Source organism: Saccopteryx leptura, chromosome X (assembly GCF_036850995.1).
Source record: "Saccopteryx leptura isolate mSacLep1 chromosome X, mSacLep1_pri_phased_curated, whole genome shotgun sequence".
Lineage (NCBI taxonomy): Eukaryota > Metazoa > Chordata > Mammalia > Chiroptera > Emballonuridae > Saccopteryx > Saccopteryx leptura.
The window spans coordinates 44,378,654-44,392,843 of NC_089516.1; the positions used below are offsets into that span (position 1 = coordinate 44,378,654).

The following is a 14,190-nucleotide window of genomic DNA, read 5'->3' on the forward strand; positions in this document are numbered from 1 at the left end:
CCATCACTGCTCCATGTGGCCTCTCATTGTTCAACATCATAATCCAGGCTTTACCACATGAGGGCTCAGGAGGCCAAAGAGCAGCAGAAATGTAGTACTTTTCAAGCCTCTGCTTGGGTCATATTTGCTAATGAGCCACTGACCAAAGATATGGTATCTAAAAGGAGACCATTCGGACTTCTGGAATCTTCCTGTGGTGTAGACATCTTGAAAGAACACAGTTCCCATTTGTATAACAAGATAAAATCTGGAAAATCTACAAAATCGTAACTTTTCTTGATCTCATCAGAGAGCTAACATCATAGAGCAACCAACTAACTTGACATATGACAAGTCTTTCACTGGGTCACCTGTGGCAGTGCAAGAAGGAAGATGGGCTCACCATACCAGCACTAAGAATTCAGAAAGAGTTTTTAATAAACCTCTAAAAGCTGAGTGTGGGATAGCGTGGGACTATAGAACCCCTGAGAGCTGGAGACCTAAGAGTTATTGGCTCTCACCTACAGGCTATTTCCCAGAGACCAACTAGGTGCTCCTAAAAAACATCAGGGGTAGGCCAGGAGATTAGGGAACACCTCTCTCAGTGGTGTAGGTCTGCAATGAGACAGTTGCTGATACAGAAATGGTACAAAGCCTCAGTGGGACCCTACTCCTTTATAGAACAAAAGCCTTAAGCCACTGGGGAAAGAGCAGCAAATTCTGTTGTCTCCAAGACACAAGTAAGATCCACTGTGCCTAGAGGAAGGGAAAAGTAAAAAAAAATACCTACTCATGGAGTTAAAGCAAGTGACCATCCTGGGCCCATGGTCATTAAAAGCCTTCTACCAGTAGGAAGAGGCAGGACCACTGAAAAAGCCCCACCCACAAGACCTAGGATACAAACTTGTCTAAAACTGAGGCTGGCCCAGGATAACTCCTACCCTCCCAACAATAGGTCACTTAGACCCAAGTAATAATAGCAGTCTGCTACTAAGGGAGAGGCAAGAGCATGGAGAGAGATCTTCCCTGAGGTGCGAGCACACAAGAAAGCCTAAATATCAGGTGGTGCAGGAACACTGAGAAAAATTCTCTGAAAAATCAGTGCCTATCCTAAGCATAAAGTAACACTAGAGAAATCTGAAGTCTATGGTACACTGAAGGTAACCAGAGCAACAACAAAACCCAAACCCAACCTAAATCCTGACTAGATAGACTCAATCCCCCTACACTAATGACCTATCAGAAAAGTAACCATGTCTATTAGCCCTGGCCGGTTGGCTCAGCGGTAGAGCGTCGGCCTAGTGTGCGGAAGACCCGGGTTTGATTCCCGGCCAGGGCACACAGGAGAAGCGCCCATTTGCTTCTCCACCCCTCCTTTCCCTTCTGTCTCTCTCTTCCCCTCTTCCCCTCCCGCAGCCAAGGCTCCATTGGAGCAAAGATGGCTCGGGCGCTGAGGATGGCTCTGTGGCCTCCGCCTCAGGCGCTAGAGTGGCTCTGGTCTCAACATGGCGACGCCCAGGATGGGCAGAGCATCGCCCCCTGGTGGGCAGAGCATCGCCCCTGGTGGGCGTGCCGGGTGGATCCCGGTCGGGCGCATGCGGGAGTCTGTCTGTCTCTCCCTGTTTCCAGCTTCAGAGAAAAAAAAAAAAGTAACCATGTCTATTTCCAGGAAAAAGTAATATTTACCTCAGTTTCTACTCTCCTACATACAACATCCGACATTCAGCCAAATATTACTATTGTTAGATGCAAAAATAGCAAGAGAAAACAATCCACTGTCAAGAGACAAAAGCAATCAACAGATACAGACTCAGGTGACCTGGTTGTTGGAACTATCAAAAAGGAAAGTTACAATAACAGTGATTTAATATGTTAAAGAGAATAGTAGAAAATGTGAACAATAGACATGAACAGATAAGGAATTTCAGCAGGAAGGTGAAAACTCTTGAGTCGAATGGAAATAGCAGAAATAAAAAAAAATAACATAACTGAGATGAGGAATGGCTTCAATGAGTTCATCAGTAGACCTGACAAAGCCAGAGTAGGGGTTAAAATCAGTGAACTTGAAAACAAGTTAATAGAAATGATCCTAACTGAAACACAAAGAGAAATAAAGGTTTAAAAAGAGCATACATGTAGGGATAGGAGAAACTTGTAGCATTTTTCTAGCTAACACTGTCTATCTTCTGATCAGAAGTTATGTACAATACCATACCATCCAACAATATGTTCACCCCATTCCAAGATCTCCAAATGTCTCATCCCAAATTCTGGCACCGTGTTTAAATCCAGGACCTCAAGTCTTCTTTCTGTAGCATGTTCAGATGTGGCTGAGGCTCTTTGGGTGCAGTTTCTCAGTTTCTTGATCCAGAGACCTGTGACTTGAATGACAAGTTATATAAACACCACCCCCTCCCGACACACACACACACACACACACACACACACACACACACACACACACACGACATAGGGACAGAATTAGCTGCCATACTCCAATTCAAAAAAAGGGGAAGAACAAAAAGTCACATATCCATCACTGTTCCATAAGAATTCTGAAATCCCACAGAACAAATGTTGTCAGGTCTCCCTGCTCCAGGGGCAGACGTTTCTTGATTAGGTCACAGTTCTGCCTGGGAATGGCTGCCCCGTCCATTTTAATATATTGTTCTTGGGTCTTCTCTCTGAGACTTCCTTCTTTTCCCATAAGAAATGGCCCATGTTTGCCACTGAGTAACTTTCTCAGCTTTACTCCTATTCATAGAAGTCAGAGAGGGAAGTCCAGAGGTCACTTTTCATTCTGGACTGTTTCTGTCTCTTTAAGTCCAACTTGGAGGAGGTAGTTTCATTAGTAAAACATAATTAGAAACTTTAGAGGTTTTGTATGAATCTGGTATGTGCTATATTTACTCTATGCCTCAAATACCACATTGACAATTCTTTTTAAGACAGGCTCCTCCCTACTTTGAGCAGTGTGTCAGACTACTGGGGACAATGCCATGAAGCTTACAGAAGCCAGTTAGCTAGCTGAGACAGTCTCCTAAATGCCAACTTTAAAATTTCATACATTTTAAGAGGGTATTACAGCCACTCATGACTTGATCTATATCCTGAGCCCATTTTTCACCTTGAAAATATTTTGATGGCTGGAGAGACCAGAGATGTAAAACAGTTATTTTCTAACCCAGCAAGTCCTGGATTTTTAAAAATAATTCTTCTGAATTCTGCTTGTAAATGGAACAGTCATTCTCTTAATTCATGCCTCTCTTTCTGTGCCTTATATGCAGCTAATGGAAGCAAACTAATCCAAGGTTCGGTTCGAAATCTCCTTAGCCAGATCCACAAGTTCCTTTTGTACATTCTGTATCTTCCCACAGAGTATGGGGACTGTTTTGCTATTTTTTCCCTTACTAAATAACATGGGATGCCATCTCTTTCTGCCTTTCTTAACACTTTTTCTCCTTGTTTTTCCAGTCTCTACCTGCTGCCCAGGCCCAAAGCCAATGTACAAAACTAATGTTTTAATACAATGCCCCCCCCCATGCATACACTTTTAAGTATTATTAGCATTTGCTGTTCAACAAAGTACCCCCAAACTTAGCAGTTTAAAACATGATTTTATTGGCCCTGGCTGGTTGGCTCAGTGGTAGAGTGTCGGCCTGGCGTGCGGGGGACCCGGGTTCGATTCCTGGCCAGGGCACATAGGAGAAGCGCCCATTTGCTTCTCCACCCCCCCTCCTTCCTCTCTGTCTCTCTCTTCCCCTCCCGCAGCCAAGGCTCCATTGGAGCAAAGATGGCCCGGGCGCTGGGGATGGCTCCTTGGCCTCTGCCCCAGGCGCTAGAGTGGCTCTGGTTGCGGCAGAGCGATGCCCCGGAGGGGCAGAGCATCGCCCCCTGGTGGGCAGAGCGTCGCCCCTGGTGGGCGAGCCGGGTGGATCCCGGTCGGGCGCATGCGGGAGTCTGTCTGACTGTCTCTCCCCGTTTCCAGCTTCAGAAAAATACAAAAAAAACCCATGATTTTATTTATCTCACAATTCTCCAGGTTGGCTGGGGTAACTGGGACAGCTCTTCTGGTATGCACTGGCATGGCTAGGGCTGGAGGTCAAGGAAAGCCATGCTCCCATGTCTGCCAGTTGGCCTAAGGGGCTTGGCTGGGCAGGCTCATCTTTACTCCATCTTCTTACTCATCCCTAAGTAGAATAATCTGAGCTTCTTCATATAAAGGTCTTAGAATTCCAAAGAGTAGCAAGAGAGTAAGCCTCAAAGTAAGATTTTTCACACTTCTTGAATCTCTGTACTAATGTACAGTGGCCAAAGCAAGTCACATAGCCAAGCTCAGAGTCACAGAGTAGAGAGAAAGCTCTACCTCTCAGTAAGGGGAACAACAGAGTAACATTGCAAAGGAGCATGCATAAAAGGACGGGAGAGATCTGTGGCTATTTTGCACTGTACCACAATGAAAGAGGATAAAAATACGATGTCATGGGAACCAGTATGAATGATAGGATTACATTTATGTGTTCATGTAAAATTATATCTGCAGATATGTGTATATATAAAACCATCATGACTAAAACTGAATTCATGTGAGAGAAAATTCAATAGAAAACATATTTGATAGACATATTATATTCAATTAAAAAAATGAACTTCAATTATTCCTCTTGTGCAATGTGTTTGTTCTGCCACAGCTGACCTACAGCACTAGTAGGTCTACACATCAAATATATTATTTTGTTGTCCTACCTTTCATTTGTTGTCACTTTAAATTGCTTAATATAACATAGTAAACACGACTGACATTTACGTAAGTTTACACACTCCCTTATAAAGAATTGGTAACAATTTATCTTATAATGCTTTCTTTACAATAGAAAGTCTTTTCCTTAATGTATCAAACTGACAGCATTTTTCCTATGTGAGTTCTATTATATTTTGTGAGGTTGTACAAATAAGAAAATTCCTCTTCATTCAATGCATTCTTAGAGGATCTCTTCTAAATAATTCTTTTCATCTCAGGCAAGAGAGTCTGATGAATACTTTTTATTATGCAGTATAGTCATAAAATCTTTCTTGGATGAATTTTATGATATATACTTAGACCTGACTTCTGTGATAAGGCTTTCTCATTTTCAAGAAACGGTTACTTTCACGTATGATTATTGCGATGCATACTAAGAACTGATTTCTGGGTAAAGCCCTTTCCACAGTCACTGCATTTATAGGGTTTCTCTCCAGTGTGAATGGTCTGGTGTTTATTGAAATTTGACCTGTCAGTGAAGGCTTTCCCACATTCTGCACATATATATGGTTTCTCTCCTGTGTGAATTCGTTGATGCACTTTGAGATGTGGTTTTTTGGAGAAGGATTTCTCACAGTCAGGACATTTATAAGGCTTCTCTGTAGTATGAATTCTCTGATGTGTAATTAACTCTGACTTCTGGATAAAGGCCCTTCCACAATTAGCGCAAACATAGGGTTTCTCTCCAGTGTGAATTGTCTGGTGCTTATTGAAATTTGATCTGTCAGTGAAGGCTTTCCCACATTCAGCACATATATAAGACTTCTCCCCAGTATGAGATTTCTGATGAGTATTGAGATTTGACCTGTTGGTGAAGGCTTTCCCACATTCAGTGCAGACATAGGGTTTCTCACCTGTGTGAATTCTCTTGTGCATCTGGAGCTGTGATTTAGAAGGGAAAGATTTCTCACAGTCATTGCATTCATAAGGTTTCTCTCCAGTATGGATTCTTTGATGTGCTACCAAGTGAGCCTTCTGGATGAAGGCCTGCCCGCATTCGGCACATATGTAGGATCTCTCTCCTGTATGGATTCTCTGATGCATCCTGAGTGTTGATTTTTGGGTGAAGGCTTTCCCACACTCACTGCATTTGTGGTGTCTCTCTCCAGTATGAATTTTCTGATGTACATTGAGGGCCGAGTTCAGGGAGAAGCCTTTTCCACATTCACTGCATTCATAGAGTTTTTCTCTGGTATGAGTTGTCTGATGCCTAAGTAGAGATGACACCTGGAAAAATGATTTTCCACATTCACTGCATTTATAGGGCTTTTCTCTAGTATGAGTTTTCTCATGCATAATTAATTCTGAATTCTGGATGAATGCCTTCCCACATTCAGTGCATATATATAGTTTTTCATCCCTATGAACTCTCAGGTATATACTGAGTAGTGGCTTCTGTGTAAAAACATTTACACATTTCTTAATTTCATGAGGTTTTTCCATAGTATGCATTCTCTGAGATGCAAAGAGGTGTGACTTCTGGGTAAATATCTTCCCAAACTCAGTACACATATTTGCTTTTTCCCCAATAGGAAATTTCAGATTGTGACTGAGTGCTTGTTTGAGGTTAAGGGCTTTTCCACACTGATTACTCTCAGAAAATTTCATTCCTGTATGCCTGTTTTTATGGTTAGTATAAGAAGAACTCTGAGTGGAAATCTGACTGTGTCCAGCAATTTTATCAAAGTTTTTTGTTGCTTTGTTTTTAGTATGAATATGTAAGTCTAAATTATGCTTAAAATGCTTTTCAACTGAGTCACACTTATGGAGTCTTTTTTGTGAAGCAATAATATGATCTGGGCTTGGATGAACACATATTCCACTGTCTTTATATTCATAATACCACTCTGTATTCAGTATTTCCTTATTGGTGAATGTAGCATGACTCACAGGTTTGTTCTGTTTTTCTTGATATCTTTTCATCTGTTCAGCATTGTGCCACAGTTTCAAAATGGAATACAAAGAATTATCTCTTATATCTTCACCCTCCATTTCACTAGAAAATGAAGCTTTCCCAGAGATTCTTTTTTGCGAGGTCTTGATACCAAACTTCCCATCTAAAAAGAGAGAAAAAAGTAAAATTGACACAGAGTAGATAACAGAAGATTAAAAGGTACATATAAAATAATCCACATAGAACACAAGAAAACCAGCAAATCCCATGATGATGACAATGATGACAACGATGACAGGAAATACATCTATAGCACTTATTATGTGCCAAACTCTTACAAGACACTTAAGATGTTTCAGGCATTGTTCTAATAAATACATACATGTGAACTCATTTAATCCTTTCCAAAGTCCTATGACGTATTTTTTCTATTATTCACCTACTATAGATCAGAAAAATAAAGCTCAGAATGGTTATATGTATAATTTGTCTTAAAACATGTTTATTAAGTATTGGAGATTAAAGTTCAACATAAGCTCAGTTTAGCTCAATTTTGGTAGGGGGCTTGCATATTAAGTCGAGGGACCGAAGATTTAAAGGACTAGGTTTTTCAGGGAAAATGTTGATGGAGAGCCGAGGCTTGGAGGGGGTGACCCAGAGCTTAAGTCCTAATTAGCTTGAGATTCTAAATCCTCACTAATCTTGTTGCTTCTTGCTCATTAGCAACAATATCAAATTCATGTGATCAAAATCCAAATTTGCTAAGAGTATATCCTAAAAGTTCTCATCACAAGGAAAATAACACTTTTATATCTATATGAGGTGAGTGTTAATTAAACTTATTGTGGTAATCATTTCACAATGTATGTAAGTCAAGTCATTAGGCTGTATACCTTAAACTTATACAGTGCTGTGTGTCAATTATATCTTTTTAAAAAACCTGAAAAAATTATTCATGCCTCGAGGAAAGATATTGTGGTAACAGCCATCTTGACCAATATAAACAATAAATGGATGTCTGTAGTATAATTCTCTATCACATGTAATTGTTCACTATTAAATGTAACACCCTCAAGAGCTGAATACACACATAGAACATTTGCTAAAATTGTGCAGAGTGTATTCTCAGACTACAACAAAATTAAATTAGACAACATAAAGGAAACAGACCAATTCCTTGAAAAAATACAACCTATGTATGACAAAAGATGAAACAGGAAATCTAAAGAGCCCTATCTATGTATATAAAGAAGTTTGTTATTAAAAGTTTCCCATCAAGAAAACTCCAGGGCTAGACAGTTTCACTGGTGAGTTCTGTGAAACAGCATAAGAAGAAATAACGTATACACAAACTATTTTAGAAAAGAGAGAAAGGAACTCATTCACAACTCATATTATGTGGCCAAGCATAACCTCAATACCAAAACCTGACAAAGGCATTTAAAAATAAGAAAACTACAAACCAATTTCACTCATGAAAATATTTAAAAATAAAACATAAAAAGAGAATCTAACAATATATAATTAAGGTAATATATCATAATCACTAGTATTTATCTCAGAAATACAAGGTTAATTTAATGTTTGAAAATTAATAACCTGATGAGGAGGTGGCACAGTAGATAGGCATATGACTGGGATGCAGAAGACCCAGGTTCGAAACCCTGAGATCACTGGCTTGAGCGTGGGCTCACCAGTATGAGCACGGGGTCACTGGCTTGAGTGTGGGATTATAGACATGACCCTATGTTTGCTGGGTTGAGCCCAGAGGTTGCTGGCTTGAAGTCCAAGGTCACTGGCTTGAGCAAGGGGTCATTCACTCTGCTGTAGCCCCCCATTCAAGGCACATATGAGAAAGCAATCAATGAACAACTAAGGTGCCGCAACAAAGAATTGATGCTTCTCATCTCTCCCTTCCTGTTTGTCTGTCCCTGTCTGTCCCTTTCTCTGTCTCTCTGTCTCTCTCACACAAAAAAGAAAATGAATAAATTTACATATTCACAAAATAAAAGCATTAACTCTTATCACTCTAGTAAGATGAAGAAAAAGCATTTGACAAAATTCAACACTTAACTATTACATGATTTAAAAAGAACAACAACCTCTTTAATAAGCTAGGATTAGAAAGGAACTTATTATATAACCTGATAAAAGGCAGATTCAAAAAACCTGCAGCTAACATTGTACCTAATGATATGATATTTTGTCCCTGCTATTGAAAACAAGGCAAGCATGCCCACACTCACACTTCTATTCAAAATCAAACTGAAGGTCTTAGACAGTGAAATAAGGAAAAGAAAAGAAATAAAAAACATGAGTTTGGACAGGAAGAAGAAAAAGTATCCCTAAAGTGATAATGATACTTACATAAAAAATCTCAAGGAAAGAACTAATAGGTGGATTTAGTTATGCCTCAGGATACAAAGTCAATGTGCAAATATCAATCATTAGTAATCTATGCTAGCAATGAGCAATCTGAAAATAAAACTTTAAAAAGCAATGCCATTTACAACAGTGTCAAAAACATTAAATACTTAATGAAGAATGCATAAGACTTCTACACTGAAAACTATAAAATCTAGCTGAACTAAATCAAAGATCTAATAAATAAATATAAAAATATCTGTGTTGGTGGATTAGAAGGCTCAACATTAAGATACCAATTCTCCTAAAATTGATTTACAGAGTCAACTTGACTCCAAATAAAATCTCAGCAGGCTTTTTAAAAATAAAATACAAACTAATTCTAAAATTACATGGAAATGCAAGTACCTAAAAGAGACAAAGTAATGAAAACAAGCAAAGCTGGAGAACTTATCCTATCTGATTTCAAGACTCACTATAAAAGCAAGTATGGGTTTGCCAAAAGGACTGTGTATTAACTATATTTTCTTATAGTCTGTATTCTTCATACTCTGCTACCTGCTGCCTTGCTGATCCCGGAGAGACTGTCCCTTTCAGGGCTAGTTAATTTCTAGAGATAGCAAATGACTTCCCTGTGAGCATACCTTTCACATGCAAACCAACCAATCCAGAACCTATATCCACCAACTATCTCCTGTATCAATTTTCACAAGTTGAGCCACTCTGTGGTCTAATCACCTCAGGGCCAGTTACTAGGCAACTAGGGACAGTCTTTACATTCCAGAGCCTTCAAGGAAGTACTCAAACTAGCCAATAACCTGTCCAGCCTGCTTACTCTGCCTCACTCATTCTTTCCCATGAAAATCACAATAAAGGATCTTGCCTATGTTCTCCCCTCATAACTTCTGCCTCCTGACTGAACCTGGTGATTTCCTTTGGGGTCTTGCATGGTGTGGCATGATCCCTCCTGCTGGGAGCTGTGAATTACAAACTATTTTTTCAATGGCAGTCATCTCTGGATCTCATATGGTGGCCTCACCATATCTAAATAATAACAACACCAATATTTTAAAACAGAAAGACATATTGATCAAATGAGCAGAATAAAGAGTCCAGAAATAGGTTCATATATGTAAAGTTAATTGATTTTGATTAACATTTTAGGAAATTCAATGGGGAAAAGGAAGTCTCTTCAGCAAATGGTTCTGGAACAACTGGATTTCATATTGAAAAAATGAACATCTGTCCTTACATCAAACACACAAAATGGACGATAGACCTAAACTGAAAAAGCTAAAACAATTAAACTTATAGGAGAAGATGTGAGAAAACCTTTGTGACCTATGGTAGGCAAAGGTTTGTTTTGTTAAACAGTTCACAAAAAATACTGACAAGTTTTTAAAAGATGATAAATTAAACTCCATCAAAATTAAAATATTTTGTCTTTGACAGACACCATATAAGAAAATAAAATTGCAAGCCACAGATTGAAACAAAATATTGGCAATACATAGATTTGGCAAAGGAACTGGTTCCAGCAAATATATACAACTCTTACAAACTCAATAAGAAGACAAACAACTCAACAAAAATGAGAAAAATACTTGACTAGACACCTCACAAAAAAATGTATGAACGGTCAATAAGCACATGGAGATACTTAACATCATTACCACTAGAAGAATGCAACTTAAAATCATAAGGAGATACCATTACATATCTCTATAATATAAAAGTTAAAGAGACTGATGATAGCAAGTGTTGGCAAAGATGTGGAGCAACATGCATCCTCGTGTACTGCTATTGGGAATAAAATGGCACAACCACTTTGGAAGACAGTTTGGCCTTTTCTTATAAAGGTAATCATACAGTTACTATATGACTGAGCAACTCCATTCCTAGGTATTTATCCAAAAGAAATATAAACATATGTTTACACAAAGACATATTAAAATGTTTATTGCAGCTCATAATAACCAAATAATAACCACCTGTCATCAATGGGCATATAGACAAATTACCATGTATTCATACCATGGAATAGTATTCAGCATCTAAAACAGGGTTCGGGAAACTTTTTGGCTGAGAGAGCCATGGACGCCACATATTTTAAAATGTAATTCTGTGAGAGCCATACAACAACCCGTGTACATTACACATTATCCAATAAAAATTTGGTGTTGTTCCAGAGGACAGCTGTGATTGGCTCCAGCCATTCGCAACCATGAACATGAGCAGTAGGAAATGAATGGATTGTAATACATGAGAATGTTTTATATTTTTAATGTTATTATTATTATTTTTTTACAGAGACAGAGAGAGAGTCAGAGAGAGGGATAGATGGGGACAGACAGACAGGAATGGAGAAAGATGAGAAGCATCAATCATCAGTTTTTTGTTGCGGCACCTTAGTTGTTCATTGATTGCTTTCTCATATGTGCCTTGACCGTGGGCCTTCAGCAGACTGAGTAACCCCTTGCTTAAGCCAGTGACCTTGGGTCCAAGCTGGTGAGCTTTGCTCAAGCCAGATAAGCCCGCGCTCAAGCTGGCGACCTGGGGGTCTCGAACCTGGGTCCTCTGCATCCCAATCCGACGCTCTATCCACTGTGCCACCACCTGGTCAGGCAATGTTATTATTATTATTTTTAAAGATTTGTCTGTGAGCCAGATGCAGCCATCAAAAGAGCCATATCTGGCTCACGAGTCATAGGTTCCCGAACCATGATCTAAAAGGAACAAACTAGTGATATACTCAATAACATGGATAAATCACAAAATCATTATGCCGAATGAAAAGATTAACGCAGTATGATTCCATTCATATACAACATTAATAGACAGAAATATAATCTATAGTGACAAGAAGCATGTCAATAGTTGCCTGGAGCTGAAGTGGTGGTAAACATTGACTACAAAGGGCATGAGAAAGAATTTCTGTGTGATGGAATGTTATATATCATGACTGGGTGGTGGTCATACTAGTGTGTACTTTGTTAAAACTCAGTAAACTGTACACCTGAAATGTATAGTTTTTTGTAAGCAAATTATATCTTAATAAATAGAATCTAATGAACAAAATGAACTAACAAGCAAAATAAAGACAGACTCATAAATAGAGAGCAGGCTGACAGCTGTTGAGGGGTTTAGGGGGACTGTGTGTGGGGGGGTGGAGGGATTGAGCAAAAAAGAGAAAAAACTCATGGACAGGGACAACAGTGTGGTGAGTGCTGGCGGAAGGAGGGACGGGAGGTAGAAAAGGGTAGGGGTAGATAAATGGTATGGACAAAGACTTGACATGGGAAGGGTGAACACACAATACAGTGTACAGATGATGTGTTACAGAATTGTGCACCTGAAACCTGTATAATTTTGTTCAACAGTGTCACTCCCAATAAATTCAGTAAAAAGGAAAAAAAAATTATTTCTTTTTAATTGAGAGCAGGGGAGGCAGACAGATAAGACTCTCACATGTACCCTGACTGGGATCCACCTGGCAAGCCCCCTATGGGACAGTGCTTTACCCATCTAGGGTGTTGCTTTGTTGCCCGGCAACTGAGCTATTCTTAGTGCCTGAGGCAAGGCCACAGAGATATCCTCAGCACTGGGGCCAACTCTCTCGAGCCAATCAAGCCATAGCTACAGGGAGTATGGGGGGAGAAAGAGAGAAAGAGGGGAGCGGGAGGGGTGGAGAAGCAAATGGTTGCTTCTCCTCTGTGCCCTGACCAGGAACTGAACCTGAGACATCCACACATCGGGCTGATGCTCCAACACTAAGCCAACCAGCTAGGGTCCAAAAATAGTTTATTTTTAAAAGAAAAAAATAATACATGACAGGTATCACAAAGTCAGAAGATGGGAGAGAGGCATGGACATGGGGGTGTGTGTGGAGAGGAGTAAAGAATCTGAAGGTGACATGTACAAAGAGAAGAGGTGAGGCTGGTTGCAGGTGACAGTTTATTGGTATCTTAAAGTGAGAATCCTGGTATCTTAAAGTGAAAGGAAGAAGAAATTGAAAGCATACTAGGAAAAACAGGAGTGAGGCAAAGAAGAAAAATTCATTAAAACCTGAGTATAGGCCCTGGCTGGTTGGCTCAGCGGTAGAGCGTCGTCCTGGCGTGTGGGGGACCCGGGTTCGATTCCCGGCCAGGGCACATAGGAGAAGCGCCCATTTGCTTCTCCACCCCCCCTTCCTCTCTGTCTCTCTCTTCCCCTCCCGCAGCCAAGGCTCCATTGGAGCAAAGATGGCCCGGGCGCTGGGAATGGCTCCTTGGCTTCTGCCCCAGGCGCTAGAGTGGCTCTGGTCGCAGCAGAGCGACGCCCCAGAGGGGCAGAGCATCGCCCCCTGGTGGGCAGAGCGTTGCCCCTGGTGGGCGTGGCGGGTGGATCCCGGTCGGGCGCATGTGAGAGTCTGACCGTCTCTCCCCGTTTCCAGCTTCAGAAAAATACAAAAACCAAACAAAACAAAACAAAAAAACCCTGAGTATATATGATAAGACTCTAAGACCCTGGGGTTGGGGTTAAGTAATGAAGCACAAAAATGTAATGAAAGAAAAGAATACCAAGAAATCATCATTCATAGTGAAGAAGGCTGGCATATGATCCAGAGTACAGGAATTGCGGGAATTCTCCTGGAGGGAACCCAAACAAAGACAGTTGATAACAGTAGAGAAAATAAAGGGAGAGAGCAATTTGGTACCTGAGAGGCCAATGTTATTTATTCTTAAGCAGTTTCTAAAGTTTAAACCTTTGAGACAAGCAGCAACAATAGCATTTTAAAGGCAACAGCCTCTTTTAGGAAAAATTATTTCTATGTCCCCCTTTTGCCTGGGTCATACTCACTCACCTGAACAGCTTTGATGTGGGGTTTCTTCCTCCAACATCCATGGCTCCTCTCCTTGTTCCAATTTGAAGATGACCTCTGGTTTGGGAACTTCATATCCTGTTAATAAGACATAATAGAGAACTGGGTCCAGCCAATTGCTTTCCATTTGTTCTTTAGAAAAGTACCTACATTTCATCGGGAAAACACTAATAATCACAGAGGTTGAAAGGGACCAAAGAATGTCAAACCAGTCAAGGATGACATCATCACACACTTACAATGTCCCAGAACACTCAGCAGTTGAGAATGGAAATACCCTTACTAAGATTC

The 14,190-nt window shown here is 40.2% G+C and overlaps 1 protein-coding gene across 1 annotated transcript in view; it reads right to left on the reverse strand.

Annotated features, from left to right (window-relative positions):
• Nucleotides 1–1,654: 1,654 nt before the first annotated feature.
• ZNF81 (zinc finger protein 81) overlaps nucleotides 1,655–14,190 on the reverse strand; it is a 119,109-nt gene continuing 106,573 nt past the window's right edge. The window contains exons 4-6 of the mRNA XM_066356913.1: nucleotides 13,882–13,977; nucleotides 4,012–6,837; nucleotides 1,655–3,610 (exon numbers count right to left, since the gene is read on the reverse strand). Of these exons, the coding sequence (XP_066213010.1) occupies nucleotides 5,129–6,837; nucleotides 13,882–13,977 (1,805 nt within the window). The 3' untranslated portion in view covers nucleotides 1,655–3,610; nucleotides 4,012–5,128. The remainder of the gene's footprint in view (nucleotides 3,611–4,011; nucleotides 6,838–13,881; nucleotides 13,978–14,190) is intronic.